The 25,220-nt window shown below is 45.1% G+C and overlaps 1 protein-coding gene across 14 annotated transcripts in view; it reads right to left on the bottom strand.

The window, feature by feature from the left end:
- Positions 1 to 25,220, bottom strand: part of LOC1277495 (uncharacterized) — a 65,458-nt gene that overhangs the window by 29,240 nt on the left and 10,998 nt on the right. For 12 of the 14 annotated variants that reach the window (XM_061656932.1, XM_061656941.1, XM_061656945.1 and 9 more), the window contains exons 2-3: positions 917 to 1,906; positions 36 to 374 (exon numbers count right to left, since the gene is read on the bottom strand). In XM_061656932.1, coding sequence (XP_061512916.1) covers positions 36 to 374; positions 917 to 918 — 341 coding nt within the window. In that variant the 5' untranslated portion in view covers positions 919 to 1,906. Of the gene's footprint in view, positions 1 to 35; positions 375 to 916; positions 2,158 to 25,220 lie in introns of all 14 variants that reach the window. The other 2 variants (XM_061656939.1, XM_061656934.1) reach the window with 1 other exon arrangement.

Below are 25,220 nucleotides of genomic sequence, written 5' to 3'. Positions count from 1 at the left end.
AATAGCATCATCTAGCACAATCAACAAATAATTACCCTGAAGGCGTTTGGCGCTGCGTCGGTCCCTGCGGCGGCCCTTGTGGAAGACCGTAACCCATCGGGGACGCGTACGGGTTGGCTTGCGGTGGCGGAGGGGGCTGTGCGCCCCACACCACGTCGCCCATGCCGGCCATGCCGGCGGCAGTGTGGTCCGGCATCGAGTACATCGAGTCCGTACCGGCCGGCTGGTGGTAGGAGGGATACTGCGACTGCGGCGGAGGCTGCTGCTGCTGCATCGGGTGTGGGGCCCGATGCCGCGCGTACGGTCCACCGGCATTGCTGCCCGGTGGGCCCATCCCCCGGGGCGCCGTCGGATCGTATCGATAGTAGGCATCCCTGTGAAATATGGAAAGGAACGAGCAGGCGGATGTTAAGAAAGGAAACACATATTAAGCCTTTCAACGGCAGCGGGAGCGATGAGAACACAAAATAAATGCGTCATCATGGCAATTACTGTATGAATTACAGCCTCCAACACCAAGGTGATGATTTAGGTACAGTGCGACACGAGCGCTATAAAAACAGCTTAACAACCGGGACACTCTGGCATGGAAAACTTATTCTATTTCTGGCTGTAAGGTACGCGGCGTTTTTGCAGCAAAAAAACACCCAACCGGTTAGAAGGTAAGTGAACAAGAAGAGACCATGTTTGATAAATATTACACCCAATTGAAACGGCAGCTAATAATAGCACAACGTGACGGGTGAATCGCCGCGTAAGTCAATTGTGAACTGGCCGGTGTGTTGGAACGGTGAAAAGAAACGCTAAGTTGCTAATATTCATTTTATAAAATCGCTATTTTGTGTTCTCTCTTAGTATGTGCCCGTCGCGAAACAAAAGTCAGTTAAACACACACAGGTGACAGGAGTATACTTACATTTTAAATTAGTGTATAAAAAATAGATCGGTGGACCCTTCGCTCTATCGTTGTATGATTACACGTACTACTGCTGCTGCTGCTGCTTCTACTACTGCTCACATATGTACCCCCACACAGCCGCGTTACTTGTTTCCTCATACGGAGAGCTGACAGGCCGCCCCTCCTATCCTTTTTACTATACACATACGAACACACACACACACACACTTGTTTCTAGCGTTTACTTATCAGTCGCGCTTGCTTGCCCGTCTCGGTCCTGCCACTTTCTTCCCCGGATAACGCGCTCGTGGTCGTCGTCTCGCCGTCGCTCGTTGCGTTCTTCATGGGGGAAAAGGATATTGGCTCGTTGGTTGCTCACAAAACGTTCCAAGGTGGCACACACCCGCAGCAGCTCTTACACACTCTTACTAGCGAGTGTGGTGGTGGTGATGGTGCATGTGTACGATTGTGTGGGTTTTTAGCGACTTTTTCCACGCTGCTGCTGTCAGATCCTTGTCGTGTGGTTCACGGTGTGGGGTACACCTTCTACACACGTCTTTTTTTGTTTCCTAGACAGTTGTGTTGTCGACGACACACTTTCTGACGTAGTTTATAACTGTTTGGAGCAGCATTTGCATTTCTTTTACTACTACTACTACTACTACTACCGCTAGTACCTTAAAAAAACGCACGGAGAGACAAAGGAACGGGCCGCGGGGAAAGCTAGCAAATCACACAAAAAAGGCTGCTTTCTGCTGTACCCACCCGGACCTTTTTGTGGTCACACACCTTCTTCCTTCTTTTCTTTTCTTCAGCCAGACAAAAACGAAAACAAACGGAAACGAAAACTAACTTCTCCCGGTGCGCGCTGCTGTGTAACTTTTTGCTTAGCAATTTCTTTTCTCTTTTTTTTACATTAAAATGCTACTCTTTCTGTGTCCGGTTCACTTCCTCGCCTGTTTCGGTTCTGCTCATCTGTACGTGTGCACACACTGGTGTTTCCTTTTGCTGGTGAAGGATAAAAATAAAGGAGCGACATTAGAGCACAGATATAGTTATTTAAACACGTTTAATATAAATAGTTGAATATTAAATCCATTTTAAATGCAAAGAACGATTTATTGAAGCGTTCTTTGCAAATAAAACAACTTCTAAGCCTAATCGATTTCGCATGTTTCACTCATATGTTCAAATTGACGGTTAAAATAGCGACACGAAAGGGAAACATTATGTGCTCTTTAGTTTGTACATCGGCAGATCTGTAAGAGAAAAATAGAGAAATAAAAAATATCAAATTAGTAAGCTGATAATAACTGCGTTTAAGGGAATTTAATTGATTGTATTTGAAGTTGTTGAAATACAATGTTTACATGATTTTACAACAATATTTACTCTCGTGTTATTCTAAAGAAAACTACACCACCTCTGGGCCACCGTATCCCGACATTATATGCTGCGTTCCACACCAGAGCAAATAAACGACACTTGTTCCATCATCTGAAAGTGCGATGCCACCAGTCTCCTCTCTCTTACGGTTGAGGATTTGCGTCCAATCCCAAAAAGGAAAGCATGGAAAATTAAGAAACCAACACAACCTGAGTCTGAGGAAAACGTAAACCGTCCGGTTATGTGTATGTGTTAGTAAAACGCATACACATTTGCATAACATAAACGGACATCCAGAGGACTAAACGCACACAACCGAGCGTGGACCACTGTGGACAATTACAGAGAAAGAACGAACGGTGCCCGCCCGCCGAGCAGGAGGGACGATATTTGGTATTTTGATGTCCTTTTTCTCGAAAGAACGGTCGCTGCAGGTTGACAAATGGAAATTGATTTTTCACTACGGCTGCCAATATGCCGGAAACTTGTTTGCTGTTATAATAATCACCCTTTTTCTGGGGGGGCGTGAGTTCGAAAAGGCTTATTTTGTAGTACTTTTTGTACATTATTTACACTTCGAAACTCAATTTCCTGCTTCATCGCCCTGCTTAGATCAAGAAACGCATCTATATAGAAACCAAAAATCTTCCCCCAGTTCGACACACCAAACGATTCAACAACGATTCCATGGTCTTAAGTGTACGCCACACCAGTAGCGAGGAGGACGAGTACAACGATCAATAATGTGCCTGCCTCTCGCTTCGTTGTCCGCTCACTAGCATAATATTGATTAAAGAAATGCCGTCAGTAGTAGTGCGGGGTCAAGCCTGGCAAAGGCAAAACACATCGAGAGGACTGGTAAGCCAGTCGCAGTAACAGTAACAGCAACAACGAAAAAAGTACAATCTACGCAAGACACAAAGAGACATTCACACTGAGAAGCATATAATCCGCCGCCGCGGTGGAAAGCTGCCCTCGGTCGGATGGAAAATGACGATTTCGCTCTCCCTCGGACTTTGGTGTGTAGGTGTGTGTACACCATCATCATCATCATGCACAGCTTCCAAAAATATGTACCCAATGCGCGTACTGAGTGTGGCCGTTGCTGTGGTTGCTGTTGTTGTTGAGAGGGACACACCACCAACGCGCGACACACACACCGCCGTTTGGTAGCAATAAGCGCAGGAGAGAGCGCATTAACGACGAGAGCGCATGGAAGATACCGGTGTGAGTGGTTGTATGTGTGTGTTTGTGGGTCCTCCTGGGTAAGATTGGGGTCCTGGCAGGGGACACTGAGGGCATGGAGTTGGCGAGGTAAATGCAACGGTGGTGTGTGTCATCATCTCGCAGGAAAAAAGTAAGAGAAAGCATTCACTTTTTTGATTCGCAAACGGCTCATCTTTATCGGTGTCTTACTTCGGGCAAAGGTAAAACTTCGTTTAGGAAAATTAGAACACATAAAATGGAAAATTTTGAACATCATTTTGCAACTATCACTTATCACCGTAATTAGATGGTACAGAAATGTTGCTATAGAGGGAAATTTTTCAGGTTTTCACAGGACTTTTTAGCACTTTTTAATAGCTAGAAAGGCACCGGAGAAGACTTGCTAGCTGAACACACCACCACCATACACAGTTACGGTTGCTATTTATCGATTTTTCTACAGCCCAAGTGACATTACTCTGTGCATAGAAAGCATTGCCTCAGCCAGTACACCCCGTGTCTAACCAAAAACAATTGCAATAACATAAAGAAATACAACAAATCTGTGGAATGTACACCCTCTAATAAATCGAATATACCCTTCCCTCTCTCGATAGACCTCTATTCTAGGGTTTTACGAATTTCTTCTCCTATCCTAACAGAAACAAAATGCCGTTAATTAATGTTTGCTCGCAACGAACGCTAAATGGGAAAAGCTATACGCTTATGGATATTTTTAGCACATAGAGTGTACAGCATTCCCCTTTCAGAATTCGTCGATTTACTTCGTATAGTGCTGCTCCGAGTCATACGCCATACTTTTTTTTGTTCCTATACACGAAACACACACGAGGTGTGGTATTTGTGTTTTAAAATCAAATTGCCTAACATCTGCACAGACACACACACGCACAAGTACACACAAAGATAGTCAGATTAGTTGTAAGATTTGTCCCTGCCGGTTTGGAACGTCACAGACGCACACACACACACACACACACACGCATAACCCAACACAAATGGTGCGTTTTAGAATTAGATTGTGAACAGGTTTCGTCTGCAATACAGTATGGCGACTAACCATTATTACACGATTTATTTGATTCTGGTGGGGGACGACCAAACCCCTGGGGTTAGGGGCCCATTAAATCATAGAACCATCGGGAAACTATTGGCCGGGACGGTTGATGATTGAAGGTCTTCGGAAACGGAAGTAAACTTTTATTGTTCTATTTACACAAACGAATCGGAGCATTATGATGCTATTTACAAACACTTTAATTCTAACTATCCATACTTGTTTACAGAACAATAACAAAGACATACAAGCAATATTAGTTGGCGTAATGTGATGTGACGCTCGATTTTTGCAAACCGCCATACTTTTTTCCACCATCATTTCCATATATCCCTGTGACCACAAAACACACACATACACACACAAACAGACGACTGGCAGGGACAATCTGTCAGAGAAGGATCATTTTTATTAATCCAATTGCGTGTCCCCTCTGCAACCTCATTCTTCCTGCGAATACATATCCTGCCACCCAAATCCAAATGTATGTTGATGTTGCTGACGCTGACACACACACACATGACTTCCGTCCGTCCGTTCCGATTTCGTCTACCGGCAACACCGAGAAGCCATTATTATCGACCGACTCCTCCGGCTCTCGGTCCATCGGCTGTGAGGTTGCAGAGACTTCACAACACACCAATACAATTCGCTATTTTTTCTGTTCCTAACAGAATATGCGCCTCAAGCCCGGGGATATGGTGACGTACCAACCACCGAACGGAAGAGGAGTAGGTACAAACATTGTTTCATTTAATCATTCCACATGCTTCTTGACGAAACAGAGAACATACCACACACCAACCACCATCAAATGCGCGTCATAACCAACCTCCTCGTCCTTGTGTGCTTCTAATCCTTTTCACTACCCTATCCTCTGTGGTACGGCTTTTCTTGCCGAGTGTATCACAAAAACACACACACACACCAAGGCCTGATTATGAACTTGTGTATCCTCTTTCTTCTTGTTGCAATTTCGTGCACCAACACAAAGAAACACATTTTCGTTCTAAACTACCTTTCCTACACGTTACGTCTTCCTGGGTTCGTCTATCGGGAGTTAGAGCGTTCTTCCCAAGGACATTCGAGAATGTAAAATTGGCGATTTACGTTATGTACAAATTTGATTTCTTTTACTGTTTTGTATATCTTTAGAACATTAAAACTGTATCTAAATGATGCTTTAAGAGTTCTTGTTGTTCTCAGAATGGCAATTCTTAACAAAGCGAAACTAATTAGATAAATTACGAATAATTTTCATACTCCAAACAATTGAAGTTGTCAGAAACACTCGGTTTAAATACATCTCGTACCAACAACACAACAACGCATTAAAGATAGCGATTAAGATAACGACCATTGAATTATAGCCGGTATTTTCCAGCAAAAAAATAAATAAAAAAAACGCGCGTTTCTAACTAACAACGCCAACCATTTGCTGTGCTTGTAACTTGTCACAATTTGCTTCATTTAAATATGGCAGCTAAAGACCGTCATCTATATAACAACAACGACAAAAACACAACGGCTGGACAAAGAAAACCATTGCCAAAGAGAGGTTTGGTTTCCGTTCCCATCCCAAACGGTGTTTCTTTTCAGCCGTATTCTTCAGCCTACCAATCCAACAAACTTGAACTGCAGAAAAACTGGATTCTCACACACATTCTCAGCAAAAGAGGCGCGCAAAACACACAGAGAAGCCCCTTTCGGGAGGGGGGAAGGGGGGAACTGGCCTAGCGGGTGGCTGGATGGATGCACCACATTTGAGGCAAAATTGCTTTAAGTGGCGCGCGCGCTCGCGCCCGTCCGCAAACAGGCGCCTTTGGTTGTAAAACCGATAGATCGAAGGAACCAGGAAGTTTGCAGTGTCTATCTCTCCCCCCTGCACGGATATCCAAAGTAAGTAAAAGCACCAAGAAGAAGTGTGCCCCAGCTTGATGCAATAGTGTGCGATAGAGAGAGAGCGAGAAAGAGCTACAGTACCGTACAACACGGTCCTCCGCGGGGCATCCATGTTCCTCCTCCCGAAAGACGGCGAGAGAAGAAACCAAAACGATGGGAAGAGTAATGGGACGCGCACGCGGGCCAATGCCACGGAATGGAAAGAAAAAAAGGTGAACCCTACACAAAACACTGCAAAGAAGGGTAAAAGAAGGAAGCACGAGGTTCTTCTGGGGGTCGAAATGAAAAGACGGCGATTAGCAGCGCGCGAAAGCGGATTTTTAGATGAACGCCGTTTGGGTCAGCAATGAAGGAAAGACAGAGAGATAGAGAGAGACGAAGCGAACACAATTTCCGACTGGTGAGAATATACGAGCATAAAACCCTGGAATGAGAGCGAGGTATGTACCTTCACCTTCCCGAAAAAAAAAGGTGATGCACACCAAGTGACTGTTACCTCCAAGAGACCAAACCATTCTTCGTATGAATGTCCACCCGTGTCTGTTTGGTGAAGGTAGTAGAGTATTGCCTCCAATGGATTGGTTTTGTCGAAAAGAAAGTACAAAAGGCACAGGGGCGGCCACAAAGAAGCAACTCGCGTTTCCGTGATTGCAAGAGCAAGAAAGCAACAACCACACACGAGATGATTTCGTAATATGGTTTAATGACACAACGAAAAACCGCCAATGAAAGGTGTATGTTATAAGACTTCTTACTCAAATACAGACAAAAAGATGAAAATGAGATATGGAAATGTAAAAACATCGCTGTCGTCCACATCATCTCAATTCCCTTCCAACAAACACACACACACAAGTTATGCTTTCAGATTCAAAAGCAACCGTAATTCTAATCACTGCTCTCTATGTCTCTCTCTCTCTTGCTCTTCCTGGATCGCTCTTCCAGACGGTGGCGGCGGGTCGGTGTCCGCCATATTTGATAATTACACCCGGGGCCCACCACCAAACCATCGCATCTCAACAACAGACATCACCCGAAGTGGTTTTATTCATTCGGAAAGGGGATTAAAACATAGCCACACCAACTCCAACACCTCTCCCTTTCCTTCCTGCTCAACAACTCTTTAAATCCAATGCGCTTTGATTCACTCGATTCGAGATACTCATTTTAACGACGCGACATCGAATTAACACAGATTTTCTCTGCTTTTATAGCAACCAACTCATGAACTGACGGACGCCATGTTTTACTGAAGGGATTTTAATTATTTTTTATGTGCTATACAACGTCCCACCCAGGGGTAACTTTCTCTGACATCTCTGGCTGTGTGTACTACTCTTGTGTCCATTGCGCATTCTCATGTATCACTGGTGGTGGCGTTTAAATGGAGGTTGAATTTGAATCACACTTTAAATGGCATCTCTAGCATCTAGATTACTAATGACAAGTTGGAAACTCCGAAATATGTTACAAAATAGGCTTCTAACAAATGCATGCCCAATGGCCTTACTATGTAATTTAAATCTCTTTGGTAGCATCATTTGAACATCTTTCTTTCAAAGCGCATTGCCAACAATACGCAAATGCCTGAAAAGTGTCCATCAATGCCACATCAAATCTATAAAATAGTTGCCCCCCAACTTAGTGTATAGCTGGGATTTGCGCGTCCCCCACGATTCGCCGTTTGTGTTAGTGTGAGCGATCTAGAGAGCGCCATATCTCGTCTAATTGTCAAAGGGAGATGAACTTTGCGTCCGTCGTCATGCAAGCCACGCCGAAGAGCAAAGCCATTGCCAAAGCACGCGTCGGACAAGAGATAGAGCCAGCAGCTAGAACTGAACTGAAAACCGGCGACGACATTCGGAAAGGAAGAAATCAAAGAAATCTAAAGGCGCCCATATGCCCGTTTGTATTCTCTCTTCCTCCCAAGCGCAACACACAAGCCCAAGGCAAGGTATAACACACAAGATTAGATGGGTGCTCTCTCTCTCTCTCTCTCTCTCTGTTCTCTTGCTTTTCGCTTCCGTTTGCATGTTGCCGCGCGGTTTTTATTTCACCAAATATCTCCACACACATCTAAAAGCATAGCGCGCCATCGACGTTTCATCGTTGTTACCTTTTCGTAAATGGGTAAGAAATGGTATCGAGTAGGCTTGGTGTCTACTACTGCCTTGCAACACAACACAAGGGACACCATATCATCATCATAATCCATCTTTTGCCTTTGCCTACTTTACAAGGTGCTGCGCTGCTGTGTGCCCTCTCTCACTCCCTGACAATCTGGCGCAAGCAACCGGCCGGCAAACGCGTCCGCGGCAGCAGCAGCAGCCCTGTCCCGGAGTGAAGCCAAATGCACACGCACACACAGATACATATATTGGAAGAGAGGGCAACGCACAGCAGCGAGCATAAACCAAAACGGATTTTGACAGTGCGAATAGATGGATGTTGTTGTGTGAAGGGGCACCACGCGGATCTCTGTCATGAAGAATCAAGCAAGTCCACCACCATCCCCCCCCCCCCAGTCGTGTACACAACAATCCTCCCTTCTTCTCCTATCCCCCATTCGGCAATGGATCAAAAGGGGGTGAATAAACTTTGACAGGCGTGAAACAGAGAAGCCAATCTCTGTGAGCAACGCCACTCTGTGCGCTGGAGCAGGAGCGGGCACATTTCACCCAGAGCACACACACACTAGTGATGGGTAAATTCAACAAAAATCCGGAATCGCTTCCGGATGACTCCGCCAAAATTGGAAGCGATTCCGGAAGGTAGGTGCGAAACTCCGACCTCGGAGCCGTCCGGAGCCGTTCGGAGCCGTCCGGAGCCGCTAGTCGGCAGCCGGAGCCGGTCGGAGCCGTCGGAGCCGTCGGAGCCGTCCGGAGCCGTCGGAGCCGTCCGGAGCCGTTGGAGCCGTTGGAGCCGTCGGAGCCGTCGGAGCCGTTGGAGCCGTCGGAGCCGTTGGAGCCGTCGGAGCCGTCCGGAGCCAGACGGAGCCGTCCGGAACCGGCGGAGCCGTCGGAGCCGTTGGAGCCGTTGGAGCCGTCCGGAGCCGTCGGAGCCGTCGGAGTAGTTGTAATAGTCGGAAGCATTCTGAAGCGCATTAATTTCCCGATATTAGTGATAATTTTATTGTAAAAAACAGCTAACGAGTAAAAAAAGAATCTTCTTCATTTATTGATATAAAGTTTTTTTTTTTGTTTTTTTTTTCAAAAATAAAGCCAAAAATAATTGTTTGCTCCGTATATATACATAGGAAAAAAAATGAATCAAATTAGGAGGTCAAGGAGCAATATGACTATGACGGGAGGTGGGTTTGATAAAATACGAACGAGGCAGACGAGTGTAATTATGGCAGTTTTGCACGGTTGTTTACATCGACTAACGTGTATGGTTTAGGCCGCACTTGTTTTTTACCGAATAACATGATGGCACATGGACAAGACAAAGAATATAACTATCAATCATCCGTCCATCTTTTATGAAAATAAAGATCAATAATAGTTTGATTCATAGTTTTTCCCTATATATACGGAGCAAACAATTGTTTTTGACTTTATTGTTTAAAAAAATACAAAAAAACTTCAGAGCAATAAATGAAGAAGACTATTTTTTTACTCGTTAGCTGTTTTTTTTAAATGAAATCATCGCTGATATCGGGAAATTAATGCGCTTCAGAAGACTTCCGACTATTACAACGACTCCGACGGCTCGAACTAGCTCTGTCGGCTTCGACGGCCCCGACGGTCCCAACGTCTCCAACCGGTTCCGTTGGCTCCAACGACTACGACGGCTCCGTCGGCTCCAACGACTACGACGGTTCCGACCGGCTCCGGACGGCTCCGTCGGCTCCGTCGGCTCCGGACGGCTCCAACCGGCTCCGTCGGCTCCAACTGCTACGACGGCTCCGACCAGCTACAGCTGCCGACTAGCGGCTCCGACGGCTCCAACGGCTCCGACGGCTCCGGACGGCTCCGACGGCTCCAACGATTCCGGACAGCTCCAACGGCTCCAACGGCTCCAACGGCCCCGACGGCTCCGGACGGCTCCGACGGCTCCGACGGCTCCAGCTGCCGACTAGCGGCTCCGGACGGCTCCGGACGGCTCCGACGGCTCCGGACGGCTCCGACGGCTCCGACGGCTCCGACAGCTCCGGCTGCCGACTAGCGGCTCCGGACGGCTCCGGACGGCTCCGGACGGCTCCGGACGGCTCCGGACGGCTCCGGACGGCTCCGGACGGCTTCGGACGGCTCCGGACGGCTCCGACGGCTCCGGGCGGAATCGACGGTTTGAATTTTTCGGAATCGGAGCCGGAGTAGCAATGCTCGGAAGCGATTCCGAGCCGTGGGTGCTATTCCGGCTACCCATCACTAACACACACGCACACATTAACGTCAAATAACGTTTTTGGAGGTAGAAAGGGTAGCCAGAGGAATCCCCAAAATCCGATGGACTACTGTTGGAAGAAAACATTGCCAATGCACGTGTCGAGAGGTATTGTATAGAGAAGCATCATTACATTTGTTTTATAGCGCTTAACTCATTTGAGATTTGAACCCATGGTGAGCCCGTGAGTTGTTAGATCGCAGCACACTTGACGACTGTACCACCGGGAGTGGCTCAGAAGGCTCAGTTAAATTCCCATAAATATTGTGTGCTACTAGAACACTCTTGAGTTTGAATCTTATCTTAAATGATCAAAATTAAGAATACTTACTTAAATAGCACTGAATACATATTACTATTCTTTCCTTCTTATCCGACAGAAGAAAATCCCCTTATTTCCTATTCACAAAATATTGGAACCGTTCCTACTCAATTTTGCAGCGGAAACACAACAACTTCCGACATCGGAATGAAAGTTAACCTCCCTCAAGCTAAATGATAAAATAATGTTTGCAATCAACCCCAGCAGTACAGTAGCATTATCGCTCCCAGAGTATCTTTTAGATTCGTTCCACTCAAATCTAATCGAAATGGTTGGCTAAGTCTCTCCTCTAACCTTCTTAGATTGCTGCTTTATCGAATGAGACAATTCTTTCTCCACCGGCCAACTCCGCTTTCGAGACACAAAGCAAATAAATATCCTTACGAAACCCTCTCTCGGGGGTGGAGGCGAGGGTGGACTTAACTATGGAATCCTCCCAAATTATGTCCCCCTGCTTTTTGTCAGCTCCGGATAAGGGTGCATCTTTTGAATGAAAATCCAACACACACACACACAGAAAGGGGAGTCCACTTTGAAAACGAACATCTTGTGTCTCAACGCAAACTCAAAAGCTAAACCCAGCACTCATACATACACACACACACAGAAAGCGATTGATAAAGTAAGCATGAAGAAGAAATCCAACTCAGATAGCAAAGAATCGGAGCACCTGCCTATGATAACCATCGTGTGTAAAAAGGGGACGCATATACACAAATACAGACGCAACCGCATTAAAAAGGATCCGTCGTTTGGAGGATAAGAAAGGTGGGCGGCCAAAAAGCATTAACCAAACAATCGATGAAGCTGATCCAGGTTGATTCTTTCCCTTTTGTTTGCATCATTCGATTTGAAATTGATTTTATCCGGTTACAAAACGGAAAAGTTTTGGAGCGCAAAGAGTCGACATTTCGACAGAGCAAAGGCGTAATCTCTTCCATTATGGTGAAACAAGAGTCAGTGAAATACTGAGTATTGTATTATGTAGGCAAATTGACAAGTAAAGGATGTAGTACTATATAATTTTAAGAGTAAATATGTTCCATTTCTCAAGCCTCTATAGTAAAAGCATCATTAAACTCTTCATTTTCAACTTCTAAACTGTTGATCACAGCAAAGAAGAGATGCCACCGTAAATGTGTCAAGCGCTCATTTTGCAAACAAAAAAAGGCAGGAGGATGATAAACCAACGCCACCACCCACTCTACAACACTATAGAAAAGAGACATAAAAAGGTGATGACCCCAATGGACAAGGGAGACAAGGGAGAGCATAGAGGAGAAAAAGCACGGCGCGTTTTGCGCGTGGTGACCAAACTCTTCGGTGCAAACGCTATTTCACCATTCGAAAAAAGGGCCCTTCCCCGCCCTTCCCCGTACGAATGTAGGTTTTCTATGCGCATGCTTAAAAATTAACAAAACAATAATTCATCCTCCCTTTTTCTCACTCGCGCACACACACACAAGCGGCCCACCCAACCCAACAATGTCTCCATGCTCGCTCTCATGTTGGAACTTTTTATGGTATTTTTGCCCCGCGTTCTGCACACACAAATAAACACTGGTGCTGCTGCTGACCTGTGCAGTACAGAGAGAGAGAGAGAGAGGGACGACGGGGCGCACAACAAGCACACTTACACAAATGCAGCCGCGGAAAGGATGATTATCAAAACCCGTAGCAGCAGTCTATCTCGCAACTCTATACCGCGAGCATTAAACATATATGAAAAAAGGGGGACGCATTTTGGACAGGAAAAACAAACGGAACGAATTTCCATTACCTTGCTTTCCGAAACATATTCAATTCGTGTATAATTACGGTTCAGATTTCGGGAAATCTATCGTGCCCCTTCAAATCTTTGATATCCCTCCCTTACTGCTTCCGAAAGATTGGTTCAAAATTTGTCACCGCTAAACTAATGCCGGAGGACGTTTGGAGTACAACAAGAAGCATCAAATAAATGGAAAAGGCTACCTTGCACGCGTTTGCTCAAATAAGCATACTTCTTTTCCTTTTCCTGATGGCATTAGAAAGAATTTGAGGAGGTTGTTACCATGATGGTGGCCGATTGTTCGAGAAGGGTATAGAGCAGGTATCGCGAGCATTATGCTAAGCGGTCAATAATGTATCTCAAGAGATGTTACATAGAAGTCTACTCCAAAGGGTCGAACAGTGCAAATGTTTGCTTTTCTCTTGACACTCCTCCAATGCATATTGGTTTATAACGTCTACCGGGATACCTCCTCAACGAAACCCAAGCCCAAATAAAATCATTGCAAACACATTTGCTGTAGATTATTTCGCGTGTCGTAAAATGCAAAACCAAAATCTCATAAAACTATCAAATTAGCAACGTCAGATATTGTTGGCATCGTGCATAATCTCGACCCCTGGTTATTTGTAATGTGGTGCTGAATTCAGTTCGTTCGTGTGCCGCCCCTCTGCACGTGAAACTGATTTTGCCATCATAAAAATCGAAACGTGCGATTTCATGGACAGCAAAATCGTCTCAAACGCACAACACAGACAAACACACACGCCCGAGAATGAATTTTGCCATTCACAAAAAAACGGGGGAAATTCAGATTCGCCTTTGGTTCATCAGTTTGAGAAGCGAGTTTTTGGTTGCATTACCACAAGTTATGAAATTTATCGACGCGCGTTGTTGATGGTACGGGTGTCGAAATTCTAACTACAAAGGTTTTTTTTGTTTGAATTGCCTTCGAAAACCTGTCATTTGTTTGATCAGCTTTGAGGCAACAAATAACGGAACTCACGCGCACTTATCAATCCCTGAATCTCAATCGCCTGCATGATGGAAATAGCCACATTTGTAGGTGATAATTACCTGAAAAAGAGACAGAAAAAATAACACATTAGAATACATTTTCACCAATAAAGAAGGCGTAAATAATGGGGACCTTTACGATTCTAGTCAGTTTTTTGTATGGAGTTTGACAGTTGGAGGCTGAAATCATGTAAACACTCCATACAAAACCACACAAAAAAACTAGCCTGCAATTTTCAGTCTAGATTATTCTAGCCACAAAGCTAGAATTAGATTCGAGTACCTGCTCGAAAACACGGCGTTGTTTACATTTATCCCAAGGTGAATTAAAGAGATCAGGTGGTGGAATCTGGAATCAAAGTGTATGAAGTCCAGGTGGTCTCATAGCATTTTTTCATAACCAATTTTGAACATCACTTTTTGACAGAACGAGTGAAAACTTTTGCTCCAACGAGCTTTCTGGAGGCTTGACGAATACACAAAACACTCTTAAAATCTTTATTCAGAAGCAGAAGCGATAAAAAACAGTCTTTTAAATTCATACACCTTGGGATAAGCCCACCCGTATATTATACCCACTTAGATAGCTGCTCGAAAACTGCTATACAATGCAAACAGCTGACAGGCTGATATTTCAGCCAACGAACTTGAAACGGAAAGGGCCTCAATGTTTAATACCTTCAACTAAATACAAGTTTATATAGGACTAAGACCAACAATGTATTTTACGAAAAGTGAAGAGTAGCAAACACGCTTTTACTATCTGGGACATTCTGGTGCTGTTTCAAGGGGAAGCATCTGTCCAATACAACTTTTAGTTTTGTTCTTTAAACTAACAATGTAGTCCAAAACAAAACTGGAACAAAATTTCCATTAAAAACAAACGACTAGAATACAAAACGAAAATCTCTGCGCCATTGTGGGGAAATTGAGGGTAATTGATTTTCTAACACAACGCGGGACGAACGAACCAAAACGACGACGATGACTGGAAACAATTGCTAACTGCAGCAGCAGTACGGAGAACGGAATGTGTGTATATATACAAGGTACACGTACACTACTGCAGCAATACGGCGTAATGTTGTTTCGTGTATCCGGGGGCTCCCGTCCTCCGTACAAGTGTGCAATGAAGCAATCCGCATAGCAATCGGTTGCGCGGCGCTGCTGCTATCGGCTGGTCGTCGTGGTCTCATCGTCCGTTCCCAATCGGTAAAAAAAGAGAAACCGCATTCGAAGTTCAAAAATGGCGATCAAAACCACATCCCCACACAGCCCCCCATCCCTCTCCAGAGATGCTACACACGCATGTAAAAGCGGACACCACCAATACTCATGCGCTCTCATCGGCAGACACGAAAATGTGCGCTAACACTCCCAATTATCGATGGTAATAAATGCAAACACATGCTCGTCGACCCCCCTTCATTTGCAGCGTTCTTTGCATTATCTTGCAAGGTTCCAATGTTCATTTACGTCACAGAGTGGACGACACACGACATTCTTCTTCTAATGCAAACTCAGCTCTACTCGAAGGGGTGAGAATGTGACCAGGGGGTGATAAGGGTGCAGTAGTTAGCAAAAAGAAATTCGATGTAGTGTTTCTACCGAATCGACAGGCACCCCAAAGGCGACACACACAGCATCAATTCACATCATAAGACGGTACTGTACATTTTGTGCTTTGCTGGCTGCTTGTGCTGTACAATTGCTGAGAGCAAGAGAGTGTGCGTGTGTGTGTGTGTCAAATGCCATCACACAAATGAAGACTGGCCCCATTTGCCCAAAATGCGACTCGCGACAACTTGCGCATGTTCCAACACACAAATGATGGCCGCACTCATATAGATGGCAAACATGAGACACACACTCTACATCCCACCGGATGTGTAGGTGTGTTTGTGTGGGGGATTGTATATCTTTGACTCCAAAACCCAAAACCTTTTCCTATGCAGTGAGTGTGCTTTACGTTGCGTATAGATTATTGGATTTTTCTTCTGCCGCAACAATCAATCTCTGTGTGCGAGCTCCTGCGTGGCGTATGATGACATCTATCGGGTGAAACAAACAGTACCGCATAATGGTATGTGATAAATTGTTGAAACAGTTGTCCAGACAAACACACCCACAAACGCTGAGAAGGGGATTTGTTCCACATTTTACAAGCTGTTTAATCTACACACGTACATATATTCCCGTGCTGAAGAGATGTCTCTTACGCGTTCATTTGGTTCACGCGCATTCTCTTTTTGAAGCGAATGATACATTATACTTGAGCCAAAATTACCTGTATAAGTCATACTAAGGAGGGGTTTACTTGAATGCATAGATTATGTCCCTTATTTTTACATAATTGTACTTATTTTGCAGTTTTCTTTGATGCGAGAAGCTCATACTGTTCAAAGACAACGTTATTTCAGATGATTTCACGAAACAAAACCCTCGTTACGAGGCTTAATGCGAGTAAGAGAGCTTCTAAATCACACTCTTTTAGTGACCATTTTATGGTGTAAGTACAGCCACAACGAAATAACTCTTTTTTTGCTGCCAAAATTGCTCCAAACAATGATCCGCAACCATAACAGAGTGCGCTCCTCTTCCGGTACGTCATTACTCGTTGTGTTTCAGTGACGCCACACCAACCGCCAACAAACGATGACAAAGCTCTTCTGCTCTTCCACCTCTCTATCGTGTCACAACTGCCTCGAAACCGACGATCACGTTTTGCGCCAGTCGGTTGTTTCCCCCCCTTTCCACTCTACACAGCCTTCTCCTCATTCAAGCTTTCCACCCCCATGTGCTCCACAAACCAGCAACAGTTCCTAACGAGCATTTTCCCTTTTTTTTTTAGCGGCACACTTTAGCGTGTCACGCACATACAAAAAGCTACTACCTTCACCACTACCACCACCACCACCCAGAACAGGGCAGGGCAGAGTGGTGTGTGTTGTGGGTGGAGGAGGGAGGGTGGGCGAGGTGGCTTCACTGCTGGCTCTGCTGCTCATTCAACGTCCTTGCCGCTTGCCTGTGTTCCCTGCCCCCCCCCAAGCAGCTCCCTCTCTTCATATGACGCCACACAGTGACGACACATCTCCCTTGCCTCGCCTCTTTCCCCTACCCGCTCAACACACTCAAGCACACAGACGGCAGACACACATACACAAACGGAGCGTGGTGTGTGAGGAGGGTGAAGGTTTGTTTTTGTTTTGCTTCTACCAGCAAAAACACACACACACACACGCACAGTACAGTTACCTTTCTGAGCAAGCCGCCGGCGCTGGCTCGTGATGATGTGCCGCGCGCGCCATGCCACGCCGCGACCGGGCCTTTTTTTGTGTGAAAAAAAACGTAGAAAACCACTGAAGTAACAGGTCCCACACACCACACCACAGCCTGACACGCCACTCTAACACTGCCTGGCTGGCATATTTTGTCAATGCTTTTTTGTGCAAAGTGTAACCATCCCCCCACGTTGTTCTCCTCCCGATTGTGTTTGCTGTTAGAAATCAACACACACACAGCAGCCAACAAAAAATATTAAATCTACAAACCACAAAAACCAAACAGCAGCCTTACGCGCCCACACAAACACACACACTTCTTGTACTTTCGCGTCAGCTGATTTGGTTTGTGAGGAGGAGGAGAAACAACACACGCTGTGCAGCAGAGAGAAAGAGAGAGGGAGGACACACAAAGGCGCTGCAGGAAAATTCATTTTCAATAAACACGAACATCACGTAATAATATGTGGGGAGGCGGAAGTAAGAGAAGGGGGAGCAAAGAGAAGCCACGGTGACACAAGCGACAGGGCGTCTCGCCGAGAGTGCGTCATTTGCCGGCTGGGTGGCGAAGGCGGTAGAGCTCACGAACGATCGCAGGGAAGCAGAACGTCAGCCGTGAGAGTTTGAGTGGCGTGTTTTGATGTTAGTGATCTGCTTTAAATTACATTTACCTTTGCGTTTAGTGTATCAATTAGCAATTTTAATGTGTGTTTGTGATTTGGATGATGATCTTCAAGCTTTAAAAACCGATTCTAACACACTAAAAACCATCAATTTGTGTGCCTTTACTGGCGCAGGTGTGCGTCAAGTGTCAGTGGCCAAAATTGAGCTGCTCTACTCCTCACTAAACTCACACACTCTAACGGTGAAAGCACCTGATCTCTGGACTAAAAAGGATAAAAACGAGATCCATAACGGCAAAGAGACGACTGGTGGTAGAACCGCCTGTGTCGAGTTGCTCTCGTGCCGCGTGTCCCGGTGGTGGTGACTTCACACAGCACACGACCGCGATCGTCGGTCACTACACCACTCTCCACCATCACCATTGTGAAACAACACCAACACACGTCGACAACACGCCGACATCAACCGATGGTGCCACGACGGTGGTGGATAGGTGGTGATGGTGATGGCCCTACACACTTCTTCTGTGTGAGGAAAAACACGCAGTCTGGCGCTCACTACCCCGTCACGTCCCACACACCACCCACAACAGCTCCTTCCGAAAATGATTGGCTGTCGCTCTCTGTCTGTCTCTCCCTTCTCTCTCTATCTCTATGGACGAACAAGGAACACGATGGCATTGGGAACTCTGACGGAATTCCCGGTCCGATGGTGAGCCCTCACCCGTGTCGGAAGAGGGCGAGAAACGGGAGTGAATTGCAAACCTTTCCACCCGCCGTTCGCGTCCGTCATTGTCGTCGTCATGGACTGGAGGGTAGCAGCGTGTTCCTCAGGAATTGTGATTGTTTGGGCTGGAAGAAGAAACGCGTTGAACCTGTAGCCTGGACAGGGGAATAGAGAGACGCTCGATTTGGGAGACTCTACTCCAAGGGGAGGCTCAGGGATAGTTCTCTTGTGCAATAACAGTAATCTACAATTTTAAGTCATGTTACTTTAGAAATAGATTTAAGGACTGTTGTCTGGCCGCACCAAAAGATCTTCTATATTTGGGATCTTTTCATTCAGACCATGGTATAGCTCCCGTATCTTCTCTTTCGTCTCGTCCTTTCCCTTCGACAAACACACACACACACATAAAACGCTCTCGCACGAAGAGAGGTCAAGGTCACTGCAGGTCGATCACCTTTTTCGTCTAACAACAGTCGACAGAGGGAGCGGTGTAGTGTGACAGTAGAATATTTCTGCTATTTCGTGCTACATTTTTCCTTCAACACGACCAAACTTCCATCCTAAACTCCCACCACGTGCGGGGTAAGAGGCAGACAAAGATATTTGAAGAATGATTAGTTAGTATCTACAACAACAAAAAAGGCAGGAACCTATTATATTTAACACATTAAACAACATAAGTTATGGGTCTGAAGAGAGTTCGTGTGAAAAAGTTGAAAAAGATGGTTACACTACACATACACAATTACAGTTTGTCATTTGAGGTCATTTTGTCATTCGTCAAATTGGATTGTAGTAAGCACGCGCAATAAACACCAAACACATACACACAAACGCACTTAGTCTTTGGTTGGTGTGATGGGCCATTTCGGAGAGGTAAGGGACCATCATCATCGCCATCAGCATGAAACCCAGGCTGGTTGGTTAGGGGTTGAAATCGTTAAAATGGAGAGGAAATGAGCTTTGAAGCTGTCGTAACAAATAGACGCTCAAGGCGGAAAGTACCATTTCCTTCTCTTTGGGCCTTTAATGAGTGCCCCCCAAGCCATCAACCAGGGAACAACGACCATCTTCTTTGATTTTTGAATTTGCAAATAAATATATTAAAAAAAAAACTTGAATCAATACTTTTATCTTTCTTAGCAATCCAATGTACATAATTATATTGAATTCTGTAACGTTATAATAAAATTATAAGTTGTATGTAATAGTTCTAACAAAATTTCCATGTCTATGGATTCAATTGTTTGATTTCAAGCAAAAGATCCAATTTGCAACATAAGTTTGTTCAACTTTCCGGCAACAATTTGACCAAGCTAAGAAATTTCATTTCATTTCATTTCATTTCATTTCATTTATTAATACAATATCCGCCATCAAGGCTAAATAAGGCAGACTTAAAACTAAATAAACCCTAACAAATAAACAAAATAATTCATGAAAAACTAAGCCTAACTAAACTAGTCTAGACCTAGCAAAAAAATTAAAGAAAAAAAACAAAGGTAGAGCGTAGAGACTATCAAAACTTAATGAAACTTAGAAGAATAATTAAAGAGAATTAGAAGAAAAAATACGGTTACGGAAAGAGTTGAGAGAGGAGTCGAAATCAAAGAGATAGTAAAAGTGGTTAAACAACCTGAAACAGGATAGAATAGGATCATTGAAAGTATAGAGAGTATGACGTGTTTCAATTGACAGAGGATCACGAGGACGAAGGGAACGATAGGGAACATACAACGAGATGGACGAGAGTAAATCAGGAGCATCAGTATCAGAAAGTAATAAGCCACCAATAAAACATGCCTGAGACACTTGGCGGCGGAAGCTTAAAGAGTGAAGATTGAGTAACTGCAATCGCGTTTCATAGGGAGGTAGTGAGGCAGCACCGAACAAACGACGAAAAGCAACCCTGGTAAAAAGGCGCTGAATGCTTTCAATTCTCGAACAGCCATCAATAGTAGGAGGATTCCAGATGATGCTAGCATATTCAAGAAGAGGCCTTACCAGAGCACAATAAAGGTTTCTTAAGAAGCTTTGATCTCTAAAAATAGAGGTAAAACGTAAAATAAACCCAAGAGTTCGATTAGCTTTTAGTAGAACCTCATCAAGCTGCAGTTTAAAGTTAAGACGACTGTCGAGTAAAAAAAAAAGTCGAAAGTCGAATAAAAAACAATTCATCGTCCTCTTCCTCCTGGCCATCTTTTTCTGCCATTGCCGACTATTTGAGGTTTTATTGCTGGTCGACCAACTAGAGCAACACGAGCACACAACACTCGAGCACCCGCAAAAGTTGCGAGAGAAGAAAGGCGTAAATCATTTATCTCGAAAAAGACCACACTAATACACGGTCAGAGGCTCTCTCTCCTCCATTTGTCACAACGGCATGAAAAAAAACGCAAGCATTCAAATGGTGGTGCAAAATGACGCGAACACGACAATAAAACTACGCGCGCGGTGTGTCACAACCCACGGACGGGGCGCGGACGACGACCCTAACAGGGGGGGAAAGATAGGAAGAGGAGAAGCAATTGGTTTCGTAATCACCATTTAGTTCTCATTAGGACGTGTGTGCGCACGGCAGCGGGTTTGATGATGGTGGTGGTGGTGGTCCCAGTCCCATTCCGTCCACCCTCCCTCAATGGTTATCGATTTGAAAGCATCAAATCAAAGCGCAAGAATGAAAATGGAAACGACCGATATAATGATAAAGAAAGAAAGAGAGGAGATGATTGTATGGTGCCTTTTGCGAACAGATATTTAATTTCCTTACGTACACACCAACACACACATAGTCCCCCATCATCACAGGGACAATCAATTAAAGAAATAGTGCACAAAGAAAAGAGGACACACGGCGAGAGTAGTGCTGTTGTGATACGAAAGATGTGTATCGATCCAGACGGGTGGACACACAACAACAGGCAGCAGCAAAGGAATTCTCGGACCGAAGCATATTGAACAACCTTTTTCCATCCGGTTTTAGCTGGCCTTACGCTTCGGTTGTAAGCAAAGTCCGAAGACCGGCAGAGGAGGGAGAGATATGCACGTCATAATAAACACATATCATCACATCATGCGAGAGTCAGGGTGGGGAAAGAGTGATTGAGGCGATCGAATCGAAGCGCCGGCTTGTGAGACGTTTTGTGCAAGCAAACACAAAACAAAATGGCCGCTTTGTCAAATAGAGAGGAAGAAGATACAATTCACCACTCACCACACACCTCTAACTAAGCGCAGTGTGTGCCTCAAGGGGGTTGGGAGGTAAAAAAGAAAAGAAATGAAAACACACTAGAGCAAACCAATCCGCAATTTCTCACCGCTAGGTTAGCAATACCCCTTCCCTTTCCTTCCGATGCGGGCAGGTCAGATGTAGTCGTAAACACAGTACAGCAGCAGCAGGCAGTTATGACCACAGTCGGACCAATTTCCTACGCTTTTCTGGTGCTCCCTCAAACTCAAAAACTGGCCCCCGCTCGTAAAGGGGATTCCGCTTCCATGAGAGTGTGTGTGTGTTAGGATTGTGCAGAAAAAAATGCAAAGAAGCATACCTACGGAAGCGCTGAGCAGTAAAAGCATATATACCGCCATACTGCTGCGCCTGTAGCCACAATCTCACAAATTCGCGAACAGCGAACCAGCGAATGAATGTGTCGAGGGTCGTTTATTAGTTTGTGAGCGGGGTGTTTAGGGAGGTATTATTACATCGACGTCTTATCTCGTGTCTACCCTGCCCTACTGCACCAATACCATCATCATTCAGTGTGACAGAACGAACAGTGCTGGTCTAACAAGCAAAGGTTGCACACAAAGGGGACATCCATCATCAACCAAATGAGACACACATCACAAAACATTCCGTTTTAACAATGTACTTTAAATTCTGATTTAAAAAACATTAGAACTACTTCTCAACAGCACAATCTATTTCATTTCATCTATTTCATGGTTTAGATGCCAAATAAAATCTATTTGTGGATACACACTGTACTCTCCGCTATCAGAGCTTGTGTGCTTACTTACACGCTCCCCCGTGAATGTGTGTACGTGTGCAAATGCAAATATGAAACCAATTCATTGTTTACGCAAGAGCCTATGATCAAAGTTGGACGATATATTTCGAACATTCCTCATGACACGGAATGGCGCACGTGACCCAAGAGAGACGGCGCATTAAAATTCAACACACAAGACGTGACACACAAGACTAACAAACTATTAGCAATAACAGTTGAGAACTATATCAAACGTTCTGAGTCATAAGATTACAAAAGAACGTTGTGTTTGTTTGAGCTTCAAAGTTCTACTTTAATCACCGTTCTATACAAATCGTCCATGGAGCATAGGTCTGTCAAATATAGCATCTATCTTAAACAAATATTGAAGCCGGATTGAGTCATGTTGTCGCTACAATAAACCTTACTCATGTTTGTACAAATAACAGCACATTTGCTTACCCAGTTGAACTTTGAACTAGTGTTGCGTGAAGTTGGGAAAAATTTGGAATAACCTCCGATCATACTCTGATAATTTTGGAACCGACTCTGGAAGACCTAGCATTATCCAGAGTCGTCCAGAGTCGTCCAGAGTCGGCTAGAGTCGTCCAGAGTCGTTCAGAGTCATCCAGAGTCGTCCAGAGTTTAAAGTCGTTCGGAGTCAGAGTCGTCAGAGACGTCCAGAGTCAGAGTCGTCCAGAGTCAGAGTCGTCCAGAGTCGTCCAGAGTCGTCCAGAGTCGTCCAGAGTCGTCCAGAGTCGTCCAGAGTCGTCCAGAGTCGTCCAGAGTCGTCCAGAGTCGTCCAGTGTCGGCTAGAGTCGTCCAGAGTCATCCAGAGTCGTCCAGAGTTCAAAGTCGTCCAGAGCTCAAAGTCGTTCGGAGTCAGAGTCGTCAGAGACGTCCAGAGTCAGAGTCGTCCAGAGTCGTCCAGAGTCGTCCAAAGTCGTCCGGAGTCATCCGGAGTCGTCCGTAGTCGTCCGTAGTCGTCCGTAGTCGTCCGTAGTCGTCCGTAGTCGTCCGTAGTCGTCCGAAGTCGTCCAGAGCCGTCCGGAGTCGTCCGGAGTCGTCCGGAGTCGTCCGGAGTTGGCGTTCAAAGCACCGGGCGGCTCCGAACGACTCCAATTCTAGCTACGGGCAGAATTATTGGTTCCGATTTTGCCGTAGTTGGAATCGGACTAACAATATCCGCAGTCAGATCGGAGTCGTGGGTGCGCTCCAAAGAGCACATCACTGCTTTGATCCTATCGTTCTACAACATTACTTCGTTTAGAGAAGCACATACCAGCACATACCGACTAAATACGAATGCTTATCTCCACAGCGAATGTACCCGACGAGACTATCGATTCATCCAATTATCTCTTTCAACCCACACATACTACAGCCAACACTGATACAACCACACATCGAATGCGCGCACCACCGGAACGCGAATTCTTATACTCATTTGCAGACGGACAGGAAAGGACAAATTCTACAAAATGTGTATGACATTTCAGAGGCATGCTTTACATTTTTGCACACACACGCTCACAACGCATCCCGAGGTGAAGGATAGTTTTCCATTAGTGGAAGCTCTTCTCTGACTCATCGTTCTAATTACACATTAGACGTCCTTTCGGAGCTGAAAAACTGCGTCATACACACACACATGAGTTTGGGCGGCTCTATATTTTGCTGCTTTCTCTCCCCCCTTTGCCACCACTGAACCAGACACAAACCATTGGAGTAGTCTAAGCAGCAGCTACACAACAACACAGTTGCCACACACAGCAAATCGATTTTTCGCCAACGATTGGACTAAAAGGCCCCCAACAACAACACACACGGGTGAAATACATACTTTTTTCACTTCAATCTGATCATACTCTCACGCTTTCTCTCTCGCTCTCCCTTATGTATGAATAAGTCCAAGTTCCACGCGCCGCTCTTTGCAACATTCCGGTTCCAACCGCCGTGTCTAGGTACTTGTGTGATGTGGGTGTCTTCTCCATATTGAATTGTCGAATGATTTCACCCCCAAAAATTGATTGCGTTTACACGAAAGTAGAAAGACAATCTTTGTGTGTTGTCGGGTAACACTCTGTCTCTCTCGCTCACTCGCTCTCTCACCGGCGACAGGGGAGATTGATGTGGCGTCTACTTGTGGATCTCATGTACAATTTTGCATCAAACGTCAAAAAATGTGTATGACACAAACCAAAAATGTTGCAAACGAGAGCGGCACAGATTCCGTTTTTCGATTGTGGATGTGCGCCAAAAGAGAAAACACACGTCTGCAACCGTTTTTTTTTTTTTTTTTCAATTTCTCTGCCAGGTGCCAAATTAAATGCACAATCTCCATTTGCAAAATCAGCGAATGACTCTTCCACCCTTATCATTGCTGCTACCCCTCTCCTCCCATCGTTCAAAGTGCATTGAAAAATTGATTCCAAAAGCAATGCGGGGAAGAATTGCTTTTAGGCGTCATACGATATGCACATAGCAACATGACGCACCACCAGATAATGACCGATGATATTGCTCATATGGGGAATGCTTAAATTCTACTTCATAGTTCTTTAACTCATGTGGCTCATCTAAAAAACAAAGATAATTGACTAAAAGTGCCTTACAGCCTATGTATTT

This window comes from Anopheles gambiae, chromosome 3 (genome assembly GCF_943734735.2).
Source record: "Anopheles gambiae chromosome 3, idAnoGambNW_F1_1, whole genome shotgun sequence".
In the NCBI taxonomy this organism is placed as follows: Eukaryota; Metazoa; Arthropoda; class Insecta; order Diptera; family Culicidae; genus Anopheles; species Anopheles gambiae.
Note: the sequence above shows the minus strand (reverse complement) of the source record. Positions and strands in the feature narration are given on the sequence as shown.